General features: G+C 37.5%; 1 protein-coding gene across 1 annotated transcript; it reads left to right on the top strand.

The window, feature by feature from the left end:
- LOC107633045 (uncharacterized mitochondrial protein AtMg00820-like) lies at positions 6,394-6,762 on the top strand. The gene has a single exon (XM_016336680.1). The coding sequence runs from the start codon at positions 6,394-6,396 to the stop codon at positions 6,760-6,762; it is 369 nt and encodes a 122-aa protein (XP_016192166.1).

The following is a 15,046-nucleotide window of genomic DNA, read 5'->3' on the forward strand; positions in this document are numbered from 1 at the left end:
GAGAGTTCGTAGGGCCTGGAGAAACTTGAGCGCCGGCCCGTGCACCCGAGGAAATCACCTCCTGAGAAACCGGCTGAGAATCCACGGCAGGATTAGAAACAGGAGTGGCCGGGGACGACGACCCCTCCTCCTGGGCCATCGCCGCCTTCAGACGCGCCAAGGATGTCAAACCACCAGCCATCTCAACTGCAAGGAAACAAGAAACAAAAATCCCAAGTTACGAAAACGGGAAACAAAACATAAAAACCAAGAAAAAGAACGGACACACACGACACACACCAACATACGACGGGCAAGCAACCGGATCACCCATCACGTCCCGAGGATTAAGAGGACGCTCCCCAAATAACTGCCACAGAACAAGAGCGATATCCCGCTCCTCCGAGGACAAGAACTCCTTCGAAATCCGAGTAAACACAGATGGACCAGCCTTAAAGTTCCAGTAAGTGGGGAACTGACGTTCACCCTCCAACGTCAACCAAAAAGGGTGATGCCCCCTCGCGGGACGAACTTTAAAGTAACCACTCTTAAAACCATGGAAGGAGTCTTCATACAAACCAAAAACCCGACGGTGGGGCTGAGCTCGGAAAGATACATACCCCTTCTTATGCTTCCCCTCCTTAGTCGGAAGAGTACACAAGAAAAGGAAAAGAAAAACATTTACTGAGGCAGGTAGCTCTAAAAAATCACAAACAAGTTCAAAAGACCGTATCGCCGCCCAGCTGTTCGGATGTAGCTGGGACGGTGCCACGGAGCACCAATTCAACAACTGCTGAACAAACGGAGAGAAGGGAAGCCGAACACCAAGCCGGGTAAACATCGCCTCATACACCCACATCCAATCCGGCACTATCAGGGAGTCGAGATTGGTATAGCAAACCCTCTCGTCAACCCCAGGGAGGGCAAGCTCGTAGTGGCGTTCGGCATCGCCACCCCCACAAACAGCCCCTTCATCACGGAGCCGTTGGAGGTCCGCCTCCATCATCCGTGACGGTGTCCCCCAAACATCACTGGTGACCCAAGAAAAAAGGTCAGGGACACCCCCCGCCGGTGCCACCAAAGCCCTCACACCCTCCGTCCGTCGGCGAGCCATACCTAAAATATCGACGAGCACGACCGTCAGCCAAACCTCACGGCAGAAAACGACGGCGGGTAAAAAACCAAAAACAAACACCGCCACCGCACACCACCAATTATACGGTGGCACTCGCCCCAACCCTTTTCTAAAAACCTAACAGAACTATCTAACCACTATACAAACACCACAAAACTACTCTAAAACTACACTTAGCAAAAACAAAAACAAAATACTGCAGAAAACAAAGCAGAAGATGCAAAAAGAAACAAGAAAAATGCCAACCTGATAAATCAAAGGAAGAAAACCCGAAGGAAAGATGCCGCAGAAGAAGACCAACCGAAACCACAGAAAGCGAAAATGGAGAATAAGGAAATGCTTTGGTTGGAAAAAGAAGCAATAGAGAAGTAAAAGCAGAACGAGAGAACTGAAGGAGGAAAACCAAAACGGTTTTTGAAAAAAGCAAAACGACGAAAATACCCTTAGAAAGCAAAGCAAACACAAAGGGCAAAAAAAGAAAAAGCGCAGCTTGCAATAAATACCCCCTCGAAAGAAGGTAACGCCTCGAAGAACACAACAGACGCGACTGATACGGAAGAGTCACGTCAGACCTAAACGGTCAAACGAATCTTCCACGATACGAAAACCGAGGCACCGACCTCACCTCAAAGAAATCATACGGGCACCCGAGAAAAAATCGAGCCCATAACAAACGTCTCCCAGCGACAGACCGACCTCGCTCGCTCTCCCGCTGCGGGAGCAACTGTTACGGATCCGACCCACGGATTCCGCATACCCGGTTATCCGGGGACAACCCGTTTCGACCCAAAGGCCCAGAACCGGCCCTTCAAAGCTCCTAACCAACTTCCGAATTCAAATATCTCTCTTATCCTAATCAAACAAGATAAGATAAGATAACGGCCATCACCTATAAAAGGAGGACCCAAGTTCCTTCAGGTATGATTCATTCCACACACCTCATACCTCTCAGATCCATTCTGACTTGAGCGTCGGAGTGTCTTTGCTGGTACCACCCCCCCATCGCTCCAGTCAAGCAATCCAGTTCCAGCCTTGCCCGCGGGTTCCCGATCCACCCTTCAATCCGTACCGGAGACATCTCGTACAGTATCCATTTATCTTCTATTAATATTGTTATAATAAGGATACATGTAACTTTATAAGAATGATATAATCTAGACTTTGATTATCTGAAAATTTACTGAATGACTGAAATAGCTCTACGTCACAAACTAATGAACCTTAACAATAGGGATGATCATAAAAACAACTAAAACAGGTATTTGTTGGGATTACTCACGTTTTGGAGTTAGATGTGGACCCGTAAAATTCTCACAACCCGCGATGCAAAAATAGATGGGGCATAGATATAATTATCCACTCTATGGGACCATCAAATTCACATGAATATAAAATTATTAATTATCCTAATTTATATATACATAAATTTATTTTTTGAATTTATTAACTTTAATTCCTAGATTCAATTCGAATCCTTTTTTTAGACTCATTCTCTGTCCCCCCCTCTCTCTCTAACTCACTCTATCTACCTCTCAAATCCGTCACTACGTCACTCAGTATCGTCCTAAAAATTATGTTATTATGTTAGAATATGCTTTTATATTTTTTTATTTTGAAATGTTATTTTTCATAATGAATATATTCTGAATTGTGTTGAATTATATTAAATTGATTATTGTATGTTTATTATACTATGTCTTTTTGTGTTAATTTTTTTCAAAAATTTTTAAAGAATATTTGTATATATCCAAAGAGACCTACATTTCTTAAGAGGATAATTAAACAGAAATTTGCAAAGATGGAGAAGGGACGATGTCATTTTTTTTAAACGGGAGTGAGAGATGAAAAGAGGGCCTGCCATATTTTCTTGAGTACTAATTACCATACCTAACTAGCAATGGAGATTCAATCTAAAACGATTTAAGAGAAGACACGTGTGTTTCATCTGCATTGGCCTTTTAAGATAATGAACCTAAGTTGGATTTGGGACCCTAACAATGGGTCTGAATTGATCTTGCTTACATTGAGGTCTTATTAGGCCCAAGTATATCTTGAATTAATATTTAAGTCATCGTTATAATAAATACTATACTATTTTATCGATTATTAAGTTTATAATTAATTTTTAACCCAATTTTTGGTAACTAAAATTTAAATAATTAAAATTATTAAATGCTAAATATTTTACACCTAATCAATTTTATTTTTGTTATTGAAATTAAAAAAGGATAAGTTGTTAATAAATTCTAAATTTAAATTTAAATTTGAGTAAAAAAATAAAAAATTATTTTAAATTTTATCTCACTAACTAGAATTAATTTTAATATAAGAAATTACTTTGTATATCATATTATAGGATAGTGTGGTCATTTTTTTAACAGTAAATATTGTTAAATAAAATGGTGTAAGAAATTAAAAAGAAATGTATTTACCAGTTTAAGAAATACTAATTTATTTTTCAATAGAATAAATTATATATTGAATAACAAAATTTATTATTGGTTTCTCTTCATACTAACTAATACTCAATGATAGTGTTTCGATACACCATGTTACCAAGAAATATTAATCAATCAAATAAATTTTGTAATGACATAAGTCTATAAATTTAAACATTTAAAAATTATGTCATAAAATATGAAGTTTGAACAAAGAACAATGTTGATCATATTGTTTTGACTTCAATAATGAATATGGTATCAACAAATAAATTTGTTTCACGTAAATTTTAACAAAGACAAAAGTCCATAAGTATTGCTATTAATAATGAGATATTAATCTATTTTAAAGACAGATACATTTTTCTACGGATTTTCTAACTTAGCATGTCAAAGGCTAATATTAAACCACTCTTCCATCTTAGCCCATGACAACAATAAAGAAGTCTCACGGCCCACAAATTCAATCCAACAGAATACACAAATTCAGTTATAATTTTACTCTTTATTATTATCTTATCTTTATTTATCCTTATTTTATCTTTATTTGCTTTTATCTTTCATAGGTTAATACTATATATATATTTAGTTTTACCTTTATAGTTTACAATTTCAATCAATTAACAATTAATAAAATTTCTTCTTCTTTTCTTTTCTTTCCTTGTTTTTTCACAATTTTATTATCTTTGCATGCTCTTTATGTACTCTTTCCGTTTTATTATAGTATCAGAGCTCCTCTTGAAGTCTGCTGACATCCATGGATAAACCAATCAATTCAGATTCTAAAACCCCTTCAACCTCCCCTCCCACTATGAATAATCAACCCCCTACTTTGTCCTAGGTTAAGGAAAAAGGGCACACGAGCAACTTCATGAGAAGCCTCTTTTGGATCTTTACTCAGCCTAGTACTTTTCTTTCATGGCACTTCCTTCCAATGAAGAAACTCATCCTTCAAACCCACTTGAGCTTTTGTTAAGTTCAACTACTCATTATCTTTGTTCTTTCAATACTTTTTCTATTGTTAACAATTTTTCAAATCGAGATTCATTCTTGAATACTTGGATCATTGATTCTGGTGCCACAGATCACATTGCATCAAATTTATCTTGCTTTATTTCTTACACACAAATTTCTCCTATTATTGTTCATTTATCAAATGGTTCTCAAACTACTGTTTCTTATAAAGGCATTGTTCAATTTTCACCATCTTTGGTTCTTCATGATGTTCTTTATTTACCTTATTTCAACTTTAATATTATATTCATCTCAAAAATTACTTCAGCACTTATATGTGAACTCACTTTTTCATCTTCTTCTTGCACTCTACAGAGCAACAATTTGGGGACGATTGATTTGGGCAGAATGAGAGAGGGATTATATGTCTTTGAACCCAATTTCGGTAAAAATCCATCCACTACCCACTCCATAAATTCCATTCAATCTCTACCCATTACACCTTTAAATATATGACATTTTCGTTTAGAACACCTTTCTGGACAAAGACTTAATCATTTACATAAACATTTTCCTTTTATTTCTATGTATCATGACGAGGCTTGTGACATTTGTCATCTTTCTAAGCAAAAGAAACTTTTATTTTCTCAAAGTTTTAACAAAGCCAATGCAAGTTTTGATTTATTACGTTTTGATGTTTGGGGTCCGTTTCGACAAAATTCTATTCATAATCATAAATATTTTGTTACTATTGTTGATGATTTTAGCTGCTTTACATGGGTTATTTCATTGAAATCAAAAGGAGAAGTGCAAAATCATGTAAAAAATTTTATTACTTTAGTTGAAACACAATTCAACTCTAAAGTCAAAACTATTCGTTCCAATAATGGACCAGAATTTATTTTACATGATTTTTATGCTTCAAAGGGTATTATTCATCAACGTAGTTGTGTTGAAACTCCTCAACAAAATAGAAGGGTAGAACACAAGCATCAACATATTTTGAATATAGCTCGTACTCTTATGTTTCAATCTAATTTACCATCATCTTTTTTGTCTTATGCTTTTAACCATGCTGTTTATTTGCTTAACAGAGTTTCATCATCAGCAATTAATTTTAAAATACCATTTGAGATTTTATTCAATCATCCACCAAATTATCATGACCTTAAAGTTTTTAAATGCTTATGTTTTGTTTCTACCCTAATGGCAAACATATCAAAATTTGATCCAAGAGCTAAAAAGACTGTGTTTATTGGCTTTCAACATGGTTTTAAAGGATATATTGTTTATGTTTTTGAAGATAAAAGAATTGAGATTTCTAGAAATGTAATTTTTTATGAAATGATCTTGCCTTTAGTCACCAAAAATGTCCAATTCCATACATTCATCCTAACATTGCCAAACACACCTTCTCAAAAATAAGATTCAGTTAGTCTTCCAGTTGAACCCTCACCTATACCCATTGACCCAACTCCATCTAATTCTTTATTTTCTCCAACAACCTCTCCTTCTTCCTCACTGTCGTTTCCTAACCAAGTTGAACCCATGACTACCGAATATCTTTCAACACACACACCCATCTCTCCTTCCGCATTAGACACCAGTCCACCATCACCTCCTCATCCTCCATCACCGCCTGAGCAACCCCATCCTCATCATTCCGACCGTCCTCACCGACCTCCAGCATATCTCTCTGATTACTTGTGCAATTCCTCTCTCATCTCTACAAATCAATCTACCTCAAAGTGCAAGTATCCTTTATCTTCAGTAATGTCTTTTTCTTCTCTTGCATCTTCACATAAAAAGTTTCTTTTATCTCTACATTTTAACGTTGATCCAAAGTCTTTTAAGGATGCCAATCAACACTCTAATTGGCGTAGTGCTATGAAAGATGAGCTAGATGCTCTTGAGCTGAACAAAATTTGGCGTCTTATTGATTGCCCTGCAGGCGTTAAGCCGGTTGGCTGTAAATGGGTCTATCGTATAAAACGCAAGCCTGATGGTTCAGTTGATCGATATAAAGCACGCCTTGTGCCTAAAGGATTCACTCAAACTGAAGGTGTTGATTTCTTGAAAACTTTCTCCCGTGTTGTCAAGCCTGCCACCATCAGATTAGTTTTGGCATTGGCCTCTATGAAGTATTGGCCCATACATCAGTTGAATGTCAATAATGCTTTCTTACATGGGGATCTTTCTGAGGATGTTTATATGATTCTGCCACCTGGATTTACATCTTCTCGACCGAATCAATGATGCAAGCTACTAAAGTCACTGTATGGTTTACGACAATCTAGTCGTATGTGGTATGACAAACTTTCTCATCTTTTACTATCTCATGGATACCAGCAGACCTTAATTATAGTCTATTTGTTAAATTCACTGGTGCTCAAATTTCTATCCTTCTAGTCTATGTTGATGACATTATTTTCACTGGTAATTCTATTTCTGAACTTGCTACCATGAAGTCTATTTTGCACCAACATTTCCGAATTAAAGACTTGGGCCATTGAAATATTTTTTGGGTATTGAAGTTGCTCAATCAGCGAAGAAAATTTGCTTATTTCAGAGAAAATATTGTCTTGATCTTTTGGAGGATTATGGTTTATTAGGTGCTAAACCTGCCTCTGTTCCAATGGATAGTACCACAAGCTGGAAACCAAGAGGCGGGAAACTTGCTTACTCTCTTCCTTCCCATCCTATCTCACGAATTGGATTCGAATCAATATCTCCGGAAACTTTCCTTTTAGTAGATTGTGAGTTATCTGTCGTCCTCCTCATTATAGTCCTCCTAAAATCAAGAGCATTTTGTCGGAAAATATCCTGCCTTTTTTGTTTTTTAGGGGGAGATCCCAGGGAAGTGGGACTCACTAGAAGGAAGACTACTTTGGTTTGGCCAGAATAGTGTTTAGAGATTCCGTATTTAGTGACGTATGGCATTAGAAATGACGCTTACGTGGGACCCTACATGGAAGTCAGTACCCTCACTACCTCGGGTGAAGGTTAAGGTGAGGAGAAAGCTTTCTGCAGCCGATCAAAAGCGGCTGAGGAAGGTGTCAGCTTTTCACTGCATCGAAGATGAGCTCAACGCCTGGTTTCGGTTGGCGCATACTTCGGTGTCGCATATTAATACAAAAGCCCCCTGCTATCTGACCCTTTTGTATATCGCCGTTTGGTTGGACGTCTTATCTATCTCACCACTACTCGACCGGACATCATGTATGTCACTCAACAATTAAGTCAATTTATGGCATTTTCTGCCAAGCATGTGTTACGATATCTGAAAACTAGCTCCGACAAAGGACCTTTTTTTTCCAAGAGAATCAGAAATTCAGCTTCTCGGCTTCAATGACTCTGATTGGGCCAGATGTCCTGACACTTGGCGATCTTTAACAGGTTTGTTTCTTCTTAGGCAGTTCTTTAGCCTCTTGGAAGACCCAGAAACAAACCACCGTTGCCCGCTCATCCACTGAAGTAAAATATCGTGCACTTGCTAACACAACTTGTGAACTTCAGTGAATACTAAATGTGTTACAATTTTTACGCATCTCTTCTATCCGCCGCCCACCAGTTTTATATTGTGATAATCAGAGTGCTCTTCATATTGCTGCTAACCCGGTTTTTCATAAACAGACCAAACATTTAGAGGTTGATTGTCACTTAGTTCGACAAAAAAGCTCAAGGTGAAGTGATGAAACTTCTCAAACTTCTCCCCATTCCCTCTTCTGGCAGCTAGCTGACATCTTCACCAAGCTTTTGTGTTCTCAATCCTTCAATCTTAATTTGAATAAGCTTGGTGTTCTTGACATCTTTCATCCTACAGCTTGCGGGAGCGTATTAAACCACTCTTCCACCTTAACCAATGATAACAATAAAGAAGTCTCACAAACCATAAATTCAGCCCAACAGAATACACAAATTCAGTTATAATTTTAGTCTTTATTATTATCTTATCTTTATCTTATTTTTATTTATCCTTATCTTATCTTTATTTGTTTTTATCTTTCATAGGTCAATGCTCTATATATATTTAGTTTTATCTTTATAGTTTACAATTTCAATCAATCAACAATCAATAAAATTTCTTCTTCTTTTCTTTTCTTTCCTTTATTCTTTCACAATTTTATTATCTTTGCATGCTCTTTATGTACTCCTTCTGTTTTATTAACTAATCCATCATGTATTGATGCTCTATTTATTAAAGGCATGTTGCTAACTAATGAATTGTTACACACATAAGAGATTCGAACTTTAAATACTTATTTAAGCAGACAAATAAGATGACTATTCAACCAATCTAAATTGATTAAAACAAATATTAATTATTTTTAATATTTTTAAATTATAAAATATTTATAATAATAATAATAATTGTATATTTTTTTGTATCAAAAAAAGAATTTTTTTTTGCACACAAAGACAAAACTAATAAGTTAATTACACTAATATGTGTAAATAGATTGAGTTAGTCAATTTTAGATATAATATTATATAATTAGCTAATATTTTGTGAGTGAAAAGTACTCCTGTCTAAACAAAATATATATATTTTCACACATAAATTATCTTTTCATATTTTATTTCATTTTTATATATATATTTTTTTCTTTTACATGCTTTATCTTATTTTATTTAAACTCACGTGACAAAATTATGATAAAAATTATTGTATCTCTCTTATACATATACACCGTTTAAAGAAAAATAAATAAATAATAAAGAGAAAAAGTCATAGATCTTTAGATATAAGTGGTCTTCGTTTTTTTATTTTAGTATCTATCACTTGTTATTTTATATTTGACAAAAGGATAAATAGGTCCCTGAGCTTTTGGCCCGTGGACATTTTCGTCCCTGAGCATTTGAAAATACTTTTAAATCCTCGACCTTAGCAAATTTTGGACGGATGAGTCCCTCCGTGGACTTGCCTCCGCCGGACCCATCGGAGAAGTCTGATCTGGCTCCCCTGAGGATGACGTGGCACGCTTGGTTGACAGCTGGACTGCTGAGTAGAAAGCTCCCTTCGAAAATTGGACAATGAAGTCCCTGCACCACTAAACTACGTCGTTTTGCCACCCTACCCTAATTCTTAAATTGATTGCCCTTGTTTCTGGAGGCCAGTGGTGAGGAGTTGGACGTGCATCAACCATGGCTGCTAATGGAGCATCAGCAACATCGAGAAGAAGCCACAGGGGAGTAAGAGAGGAAGATTCTGCCTCAAGCTCAGACCTTTATGTTCTTTACGACGGAGACCCGAAGGACGATGTCGCCCGGAGATGCTTCTGTGGAGTTTATGCGATAATGTATATGTCGAGGACGATTAGGAACCCAAACAGAGTCTTCATGGGTTGTCCATTCTATAAGGTAAGATAAGAAACCTGTGAATTTTGTTCTGTTGGAATGGTTTTGTATGGTGCATTTATTTTGGGTTTTTGTCAGGGAAACCAACCGCACTGCAAGTTTTTTCTTTCGGTGGATGAGCATTTGGCTAGAATTGGAAGCAGTGGTTGCGTCTTTGATAAAAGACCTGTGGTTGAGAAAGAGCCAGAAGTTGTTGAAGAGGATGAGGGATTCCATCATAGGATTGCTATTCTGGAGGAGAAGGTTACTGTGCTGGAGAAGAAAAAAAATCCCTTAGCTTGTTGTGTTGTTATTGTTGTATGTGCTGTTGTGGCTGCATTTTATGTTTGTAGTGACTGATAAATGAATTTTAGAAGGTAGAGTTGGAAAATGTGTTGATTCTGGTTTCTGTTTTGTAATGAAACATGGTCTTTAGGGAACATTTGTATCCTATTATCTATGTAAATGCAGTTAAAATTATGATATCAATTGGGTGTTGAAATTATGTTGTCAATATGTGAAGAAGCCTTGAATGATTTCGTATAGTATGCATAAAAGTTGTATACTTAACCACATAATATATATTGAAAGTTGCCCAAAAAGAACAATTATGCTCAAGTGTATAGTATTTTGAAGCTTAACATCACAAAAGTAAGCCTCAAACACCTAACAATATTGCAACAGTTTGTAAAAACCTAAGAGCTTGTTCAAAAAGCCACTAATTCTCCCAAAAAAACATTGTTGTCACATTCAACTTTCCTAAATGATATTACAAGGCATAGTGGACTGCCCATGATGTCACATTTTTTCATGTCTTTGGATTGATGGATGGTGGATTAGGAATGAATTTGAACAGTCTTGTTGTTGCTGTGCTTGCTGCTGCCAGTGTCTCCTTAGAAGCTACTGAAGTCGGTCCTGGCCTGACTTGAGATGGTTGAGGCTGTGGGGGTGGAGGCTGACTTGAAGGTGGGAGTGGAGTGGCACAAAGTGGGGCAGGTGGCCTGAATATCTTCTGTTTGGGCCTGATTTTTGAAGTTTTTGGTTGAAATATTTGGTGAGGTGTGGATGAAACTTGGAGTGGAGGCCTAAATGATGTACCTCTAGTTACACGACGTGGCTGGGGTTGGTCTGCGACGGAAGCTGGTGTTACAGGGTTTAGTGTTGCTGGCACAGCACTTGGAACCTGGTTGTGATAAATAAGACAGTATTCATGAGACTTAGCATAAATAACAGTTTAGAGGCTCAACATAACACAATTATATATTATACTTACATATGGAGCCTTGCTAGATGCAGCCTGGGTAGATGCAGCCTGGCTAGTAGCTGCAGCCTGGCTAGTAGCTGCCTGGCTAGATGGAGCACTTTGGGTGTTAGGGGCATCCTGTAAGTTTAAGTTGACCACTGTTACGCATTACTATTTGAATCCTGAAATATCTAACTAAACATAGTTTACACCAATATAGCAGATTACTAAGAATAAATACAAATACTTACATCATCCTGTGGTGCTGACTGTGATAGTGGAATGACAACTAGTGACTGGCTTGTCCCACCTTTCTTGGACTTCTTGGTCTTAGGTTTCCAGTTGGGGTTAGATGGAGCACCCTTGCATGTCTTGTAGTTATGTCCCTCTGACCCACATTTACTACAAGTAACCTTAAAGGATCTCTTAAGCTTGGCACCTTGCTGCATCATTGGTTCAGCCGGATCCTTTTGTCTGTTGTGTACCTTTGGTTTGCCGATTGGTCTCTTTATGATGGGAGGATCTGGTCTCGAATACTCACTTCGTGTCCAAAATTCCTGACTAGGCACCGGTTGAATAGCATAGGCATATGTCTTATGGATTGACTCCATGCATAACCATGGATGCACATATTCTTCTGGTTGATCATGTCTTTTCCTGATTGCTGCCACTGCATGGATACAGGGCATGCCTATAACAGAGCAACATGATGCAATTGTTTTAAATGAAACCAGAAAATTGAGAACAGTAAAACAAGTAAATCAGAATATACTTAACGTCCCTACTAACCAGTCAGCTGCCATTTGTTGCATGAGCAGGTTTGCTTGATGAGATCCACATCCACCTTTGTTGTCTTACGACTCACTTCGAACCTCTTTCGATCTTCGTCACCTGTCCACTCTGCAACCCACTTATTACTGGGCCTAATAAGACGATCCAGCCTCTTCTGCTGTACAGGTGCCAGCTTTCCAGAAACATTTTGTAGCAACTGCTTATGCTTGACCATCCTCCGCATTAGATAGCACCTTATTTCTTCACACATTGTGAGAATAGGCCTGCTTCTATAGTTTACAATCTTCGAGTTGAACACCTCACACATGTTATTTGTGAGGTTGTCCACTTTTGGTCCATGTGAGAAGTAGGCCTTCACCCAAGTTGCAGGCTCGAATTTCGATAAATACTCCCATGCACCCTGGTTGATTCGCTTGAGTTTCTCCATTTGCTCCTTAAATTCTGGTATTGTGGTGCATTTAACACAGTCCCAAACCACCTCCCGAATATAGAGATCCTTAAATCGGTTGATAAAATTTTTCCAAATGTGCATCACACAGTTCCGGTGATGGGCATTTGGCATAACTGCCTTCAAAGCAGGTAGCAGTCCCTACAGTTCAGTTTAACAAATAAATCAAGTAACCAAGCAGTCATCATACCAACATCACTTAATCAAAGTAGTATTCAACAATATATTAACTAACACAGCAGCATTGCATTCATAGTAACTAAACCAGCATGCACTAACTCTTATTAACTAAAACAGCAGCAACTCATACTTAGATATGCACAAGTAGTGCATTCATACTAACATCACTAAGTCATGTAAACTAAATCAGCAACTACTCAATGTATGTATAATAGTAGAAATAAAGTGAATTGATACTGAGACACAATGAAATCAAGTTCTGCTGCATATTATATCAAGTTATCAACTGAACATAAAACCAAATCAAAGATATTATCTATTTTACCATTAAATATTAAATACATACATATATCCATCACAGATCCCAAAGACACCTTGTGGCTTCGCTATATGCTAAAATTATATGCTGTTTTCCTTCTCACATGCCTAAATTTTTAACTACTTGACATGAATATAAATAATGGGATCTATCTTTTTATTTTTCGTATTTTACATAAGTTTAGTACAAATTATGTAGATAGCATATAATTTCTCATATTATATTGAAAAAGAATCCCTTACATATTCAAACAATATATAAATACCGTAGTGAAAACTGAAAGCAATCCATATACTTTATCAATGCTTATTATTAATTAATTAATAACTACTTCTAATAAATCTAAAATATTATGTACTTGACTTGACTTGGTGCATAGATATTATTAATAATCAGTTAATAATGATGAGATTATTGAGATCAGCAGGCCGTAGTAGACTGGTAGGTGTCTAGGAATCTCTTCAGAATTGATCTATCTATCTATCTATGTTGTCGTTAATCAAATGAAAGACTGCATCATCACCCTGCTCATCAACTACAATATTTTCACTTCTCATAAGTACACTAGTATCTAATATTATAATGTTATAATAGTTTAAAGAGAAATTCTTGAGTCTATGGCTAATAACTTTATAAACTAACTCAGCAGCTACTCAGACCTACATATGCAGCAGTAGTACATTCATACTAACATCACTAAGTCATCTTAAGTAGATCATCAGCTACTCATTCTTACATATGCAGCAGTAGTGCATTCATACTAACATCACTAAGTCATATTAATTAAAACAGCAATCATTCGTACTAACTAAAGCAGCAGGTGGACACATGTATTAAGAAATAACATAGTCTTAATCAACACTAAGTAATAATCAAGTTTACCTTTTGTTGGTCGGACATAAAGTTTCATCCATGAGTCTGCACATCCCCCAAATCCTCTTCGAGAAGAGTCAAGAACCACTTCCAGGATTCTTTAGTTTCAGACCTAGCTACTCCATAGGCAACCACGTAAAATTGGTTATTGGCATCCTGGCCAACTGCTGTGAGGAGTTGTCCACCATAATAAGTCTTCAGAAAGCAGCCATCAAGATGTATCAATAGCCTACACCCACTTTTGAACCCCTGTTTGCATGCTTCTAATGATATGTAAAGTTTATCAAAAACAGGGGGAGATTGAGGTATAGGAGTGACACACAACTCTGCCCTGGACCCTGGATTGCTTCTTAATATCTCAAACAAATAATCTCTAACATTACCATACTGCTCCCTCTCATTACCCATGATTCTCTCTCTTGCCTCTCTAACTGCTCTGTACACCATTTTTGGATGTGCAGTGAGTGAGTATTCTTCTCTGAGAAAGTCAATAGCCTCGTTTGTCCTCATATGCGGCTGTGTATTCATTCTCTTCTCAACCTTTAAGCTAATCCAATGTTGATCAGCCGCATTACTTCCCATGTCCCTTGCACATGTATGGTCATTCTTGTAAGTCTTAACCTGGTAGCATTGCAAAGACTTGTTGTATGATAAATGAACCAGCCACGGACACTCATCATCCATGCATCCCACCCTCACTCTCTCTTTGTCATTCTTAATCCACCTTAGCTCCCTACCCTCAGCAATGAATGAGTCTTTTATAACTTCCTTAAATCTGTCAATGGTGGCAAACCTTGTCCCTAACTTAAACCTCCCCTCTCCATGCTCATAATCGTCATCAAACTCAGGGAATTTATGCTTGCTAGATTCATCATCTGATGAAATAGGTGTATGTAAAGTCTCAGATTCATAGTCATATACCGGGTCATCATCATCATCTTGCATCAAGCTCTCATAGAACCTAACGTCTTGGTCCATGTTGGGCTGTGGGCCTCTGTTGGGCTGCACATTAGGATCAGGCCCAACATAATTTCTGGTCTGCTGCTCATTGGGTCCACTACTTTGTCCCATCTTCTTCCACGTCTTCCTCTTTCTTTTAGCACCTGTCTTGTTTGCACTTGTCTTATTTGGAGACACAGCTTTCTTCTTTCCCTTCATTACTCTCTGCCTTTTGCTACCCTCATCATCAGCACTTGTATCATCATCATCACTGTCACTTTCAAACCCGGGAGGTGGAGGTTTGTAGGGCTCATCCTCCGTACTCTCATACCCATCATCAGAGGACGAACTCTGGTCATCCACCAAAACCTCTCCCTCATCAGGACTCTTACTTTGCTTTCCAGCATTC

This window comes from Arachis ipaensis, chromosome B03 (assembly GCF_000816755.2).
Source record: "Arachis ipaensis cultivar K30076 chromosome B03, Araip1.1, whole genome shotgun sequence".
Taxonomy (NCBI): domain Eukaryota; kingdom Viridiplantae; phylum Streptophyta; class Magnoliopsida; order Fabales; family Fabaceae; genus Arachis; species Arachis ipaensis.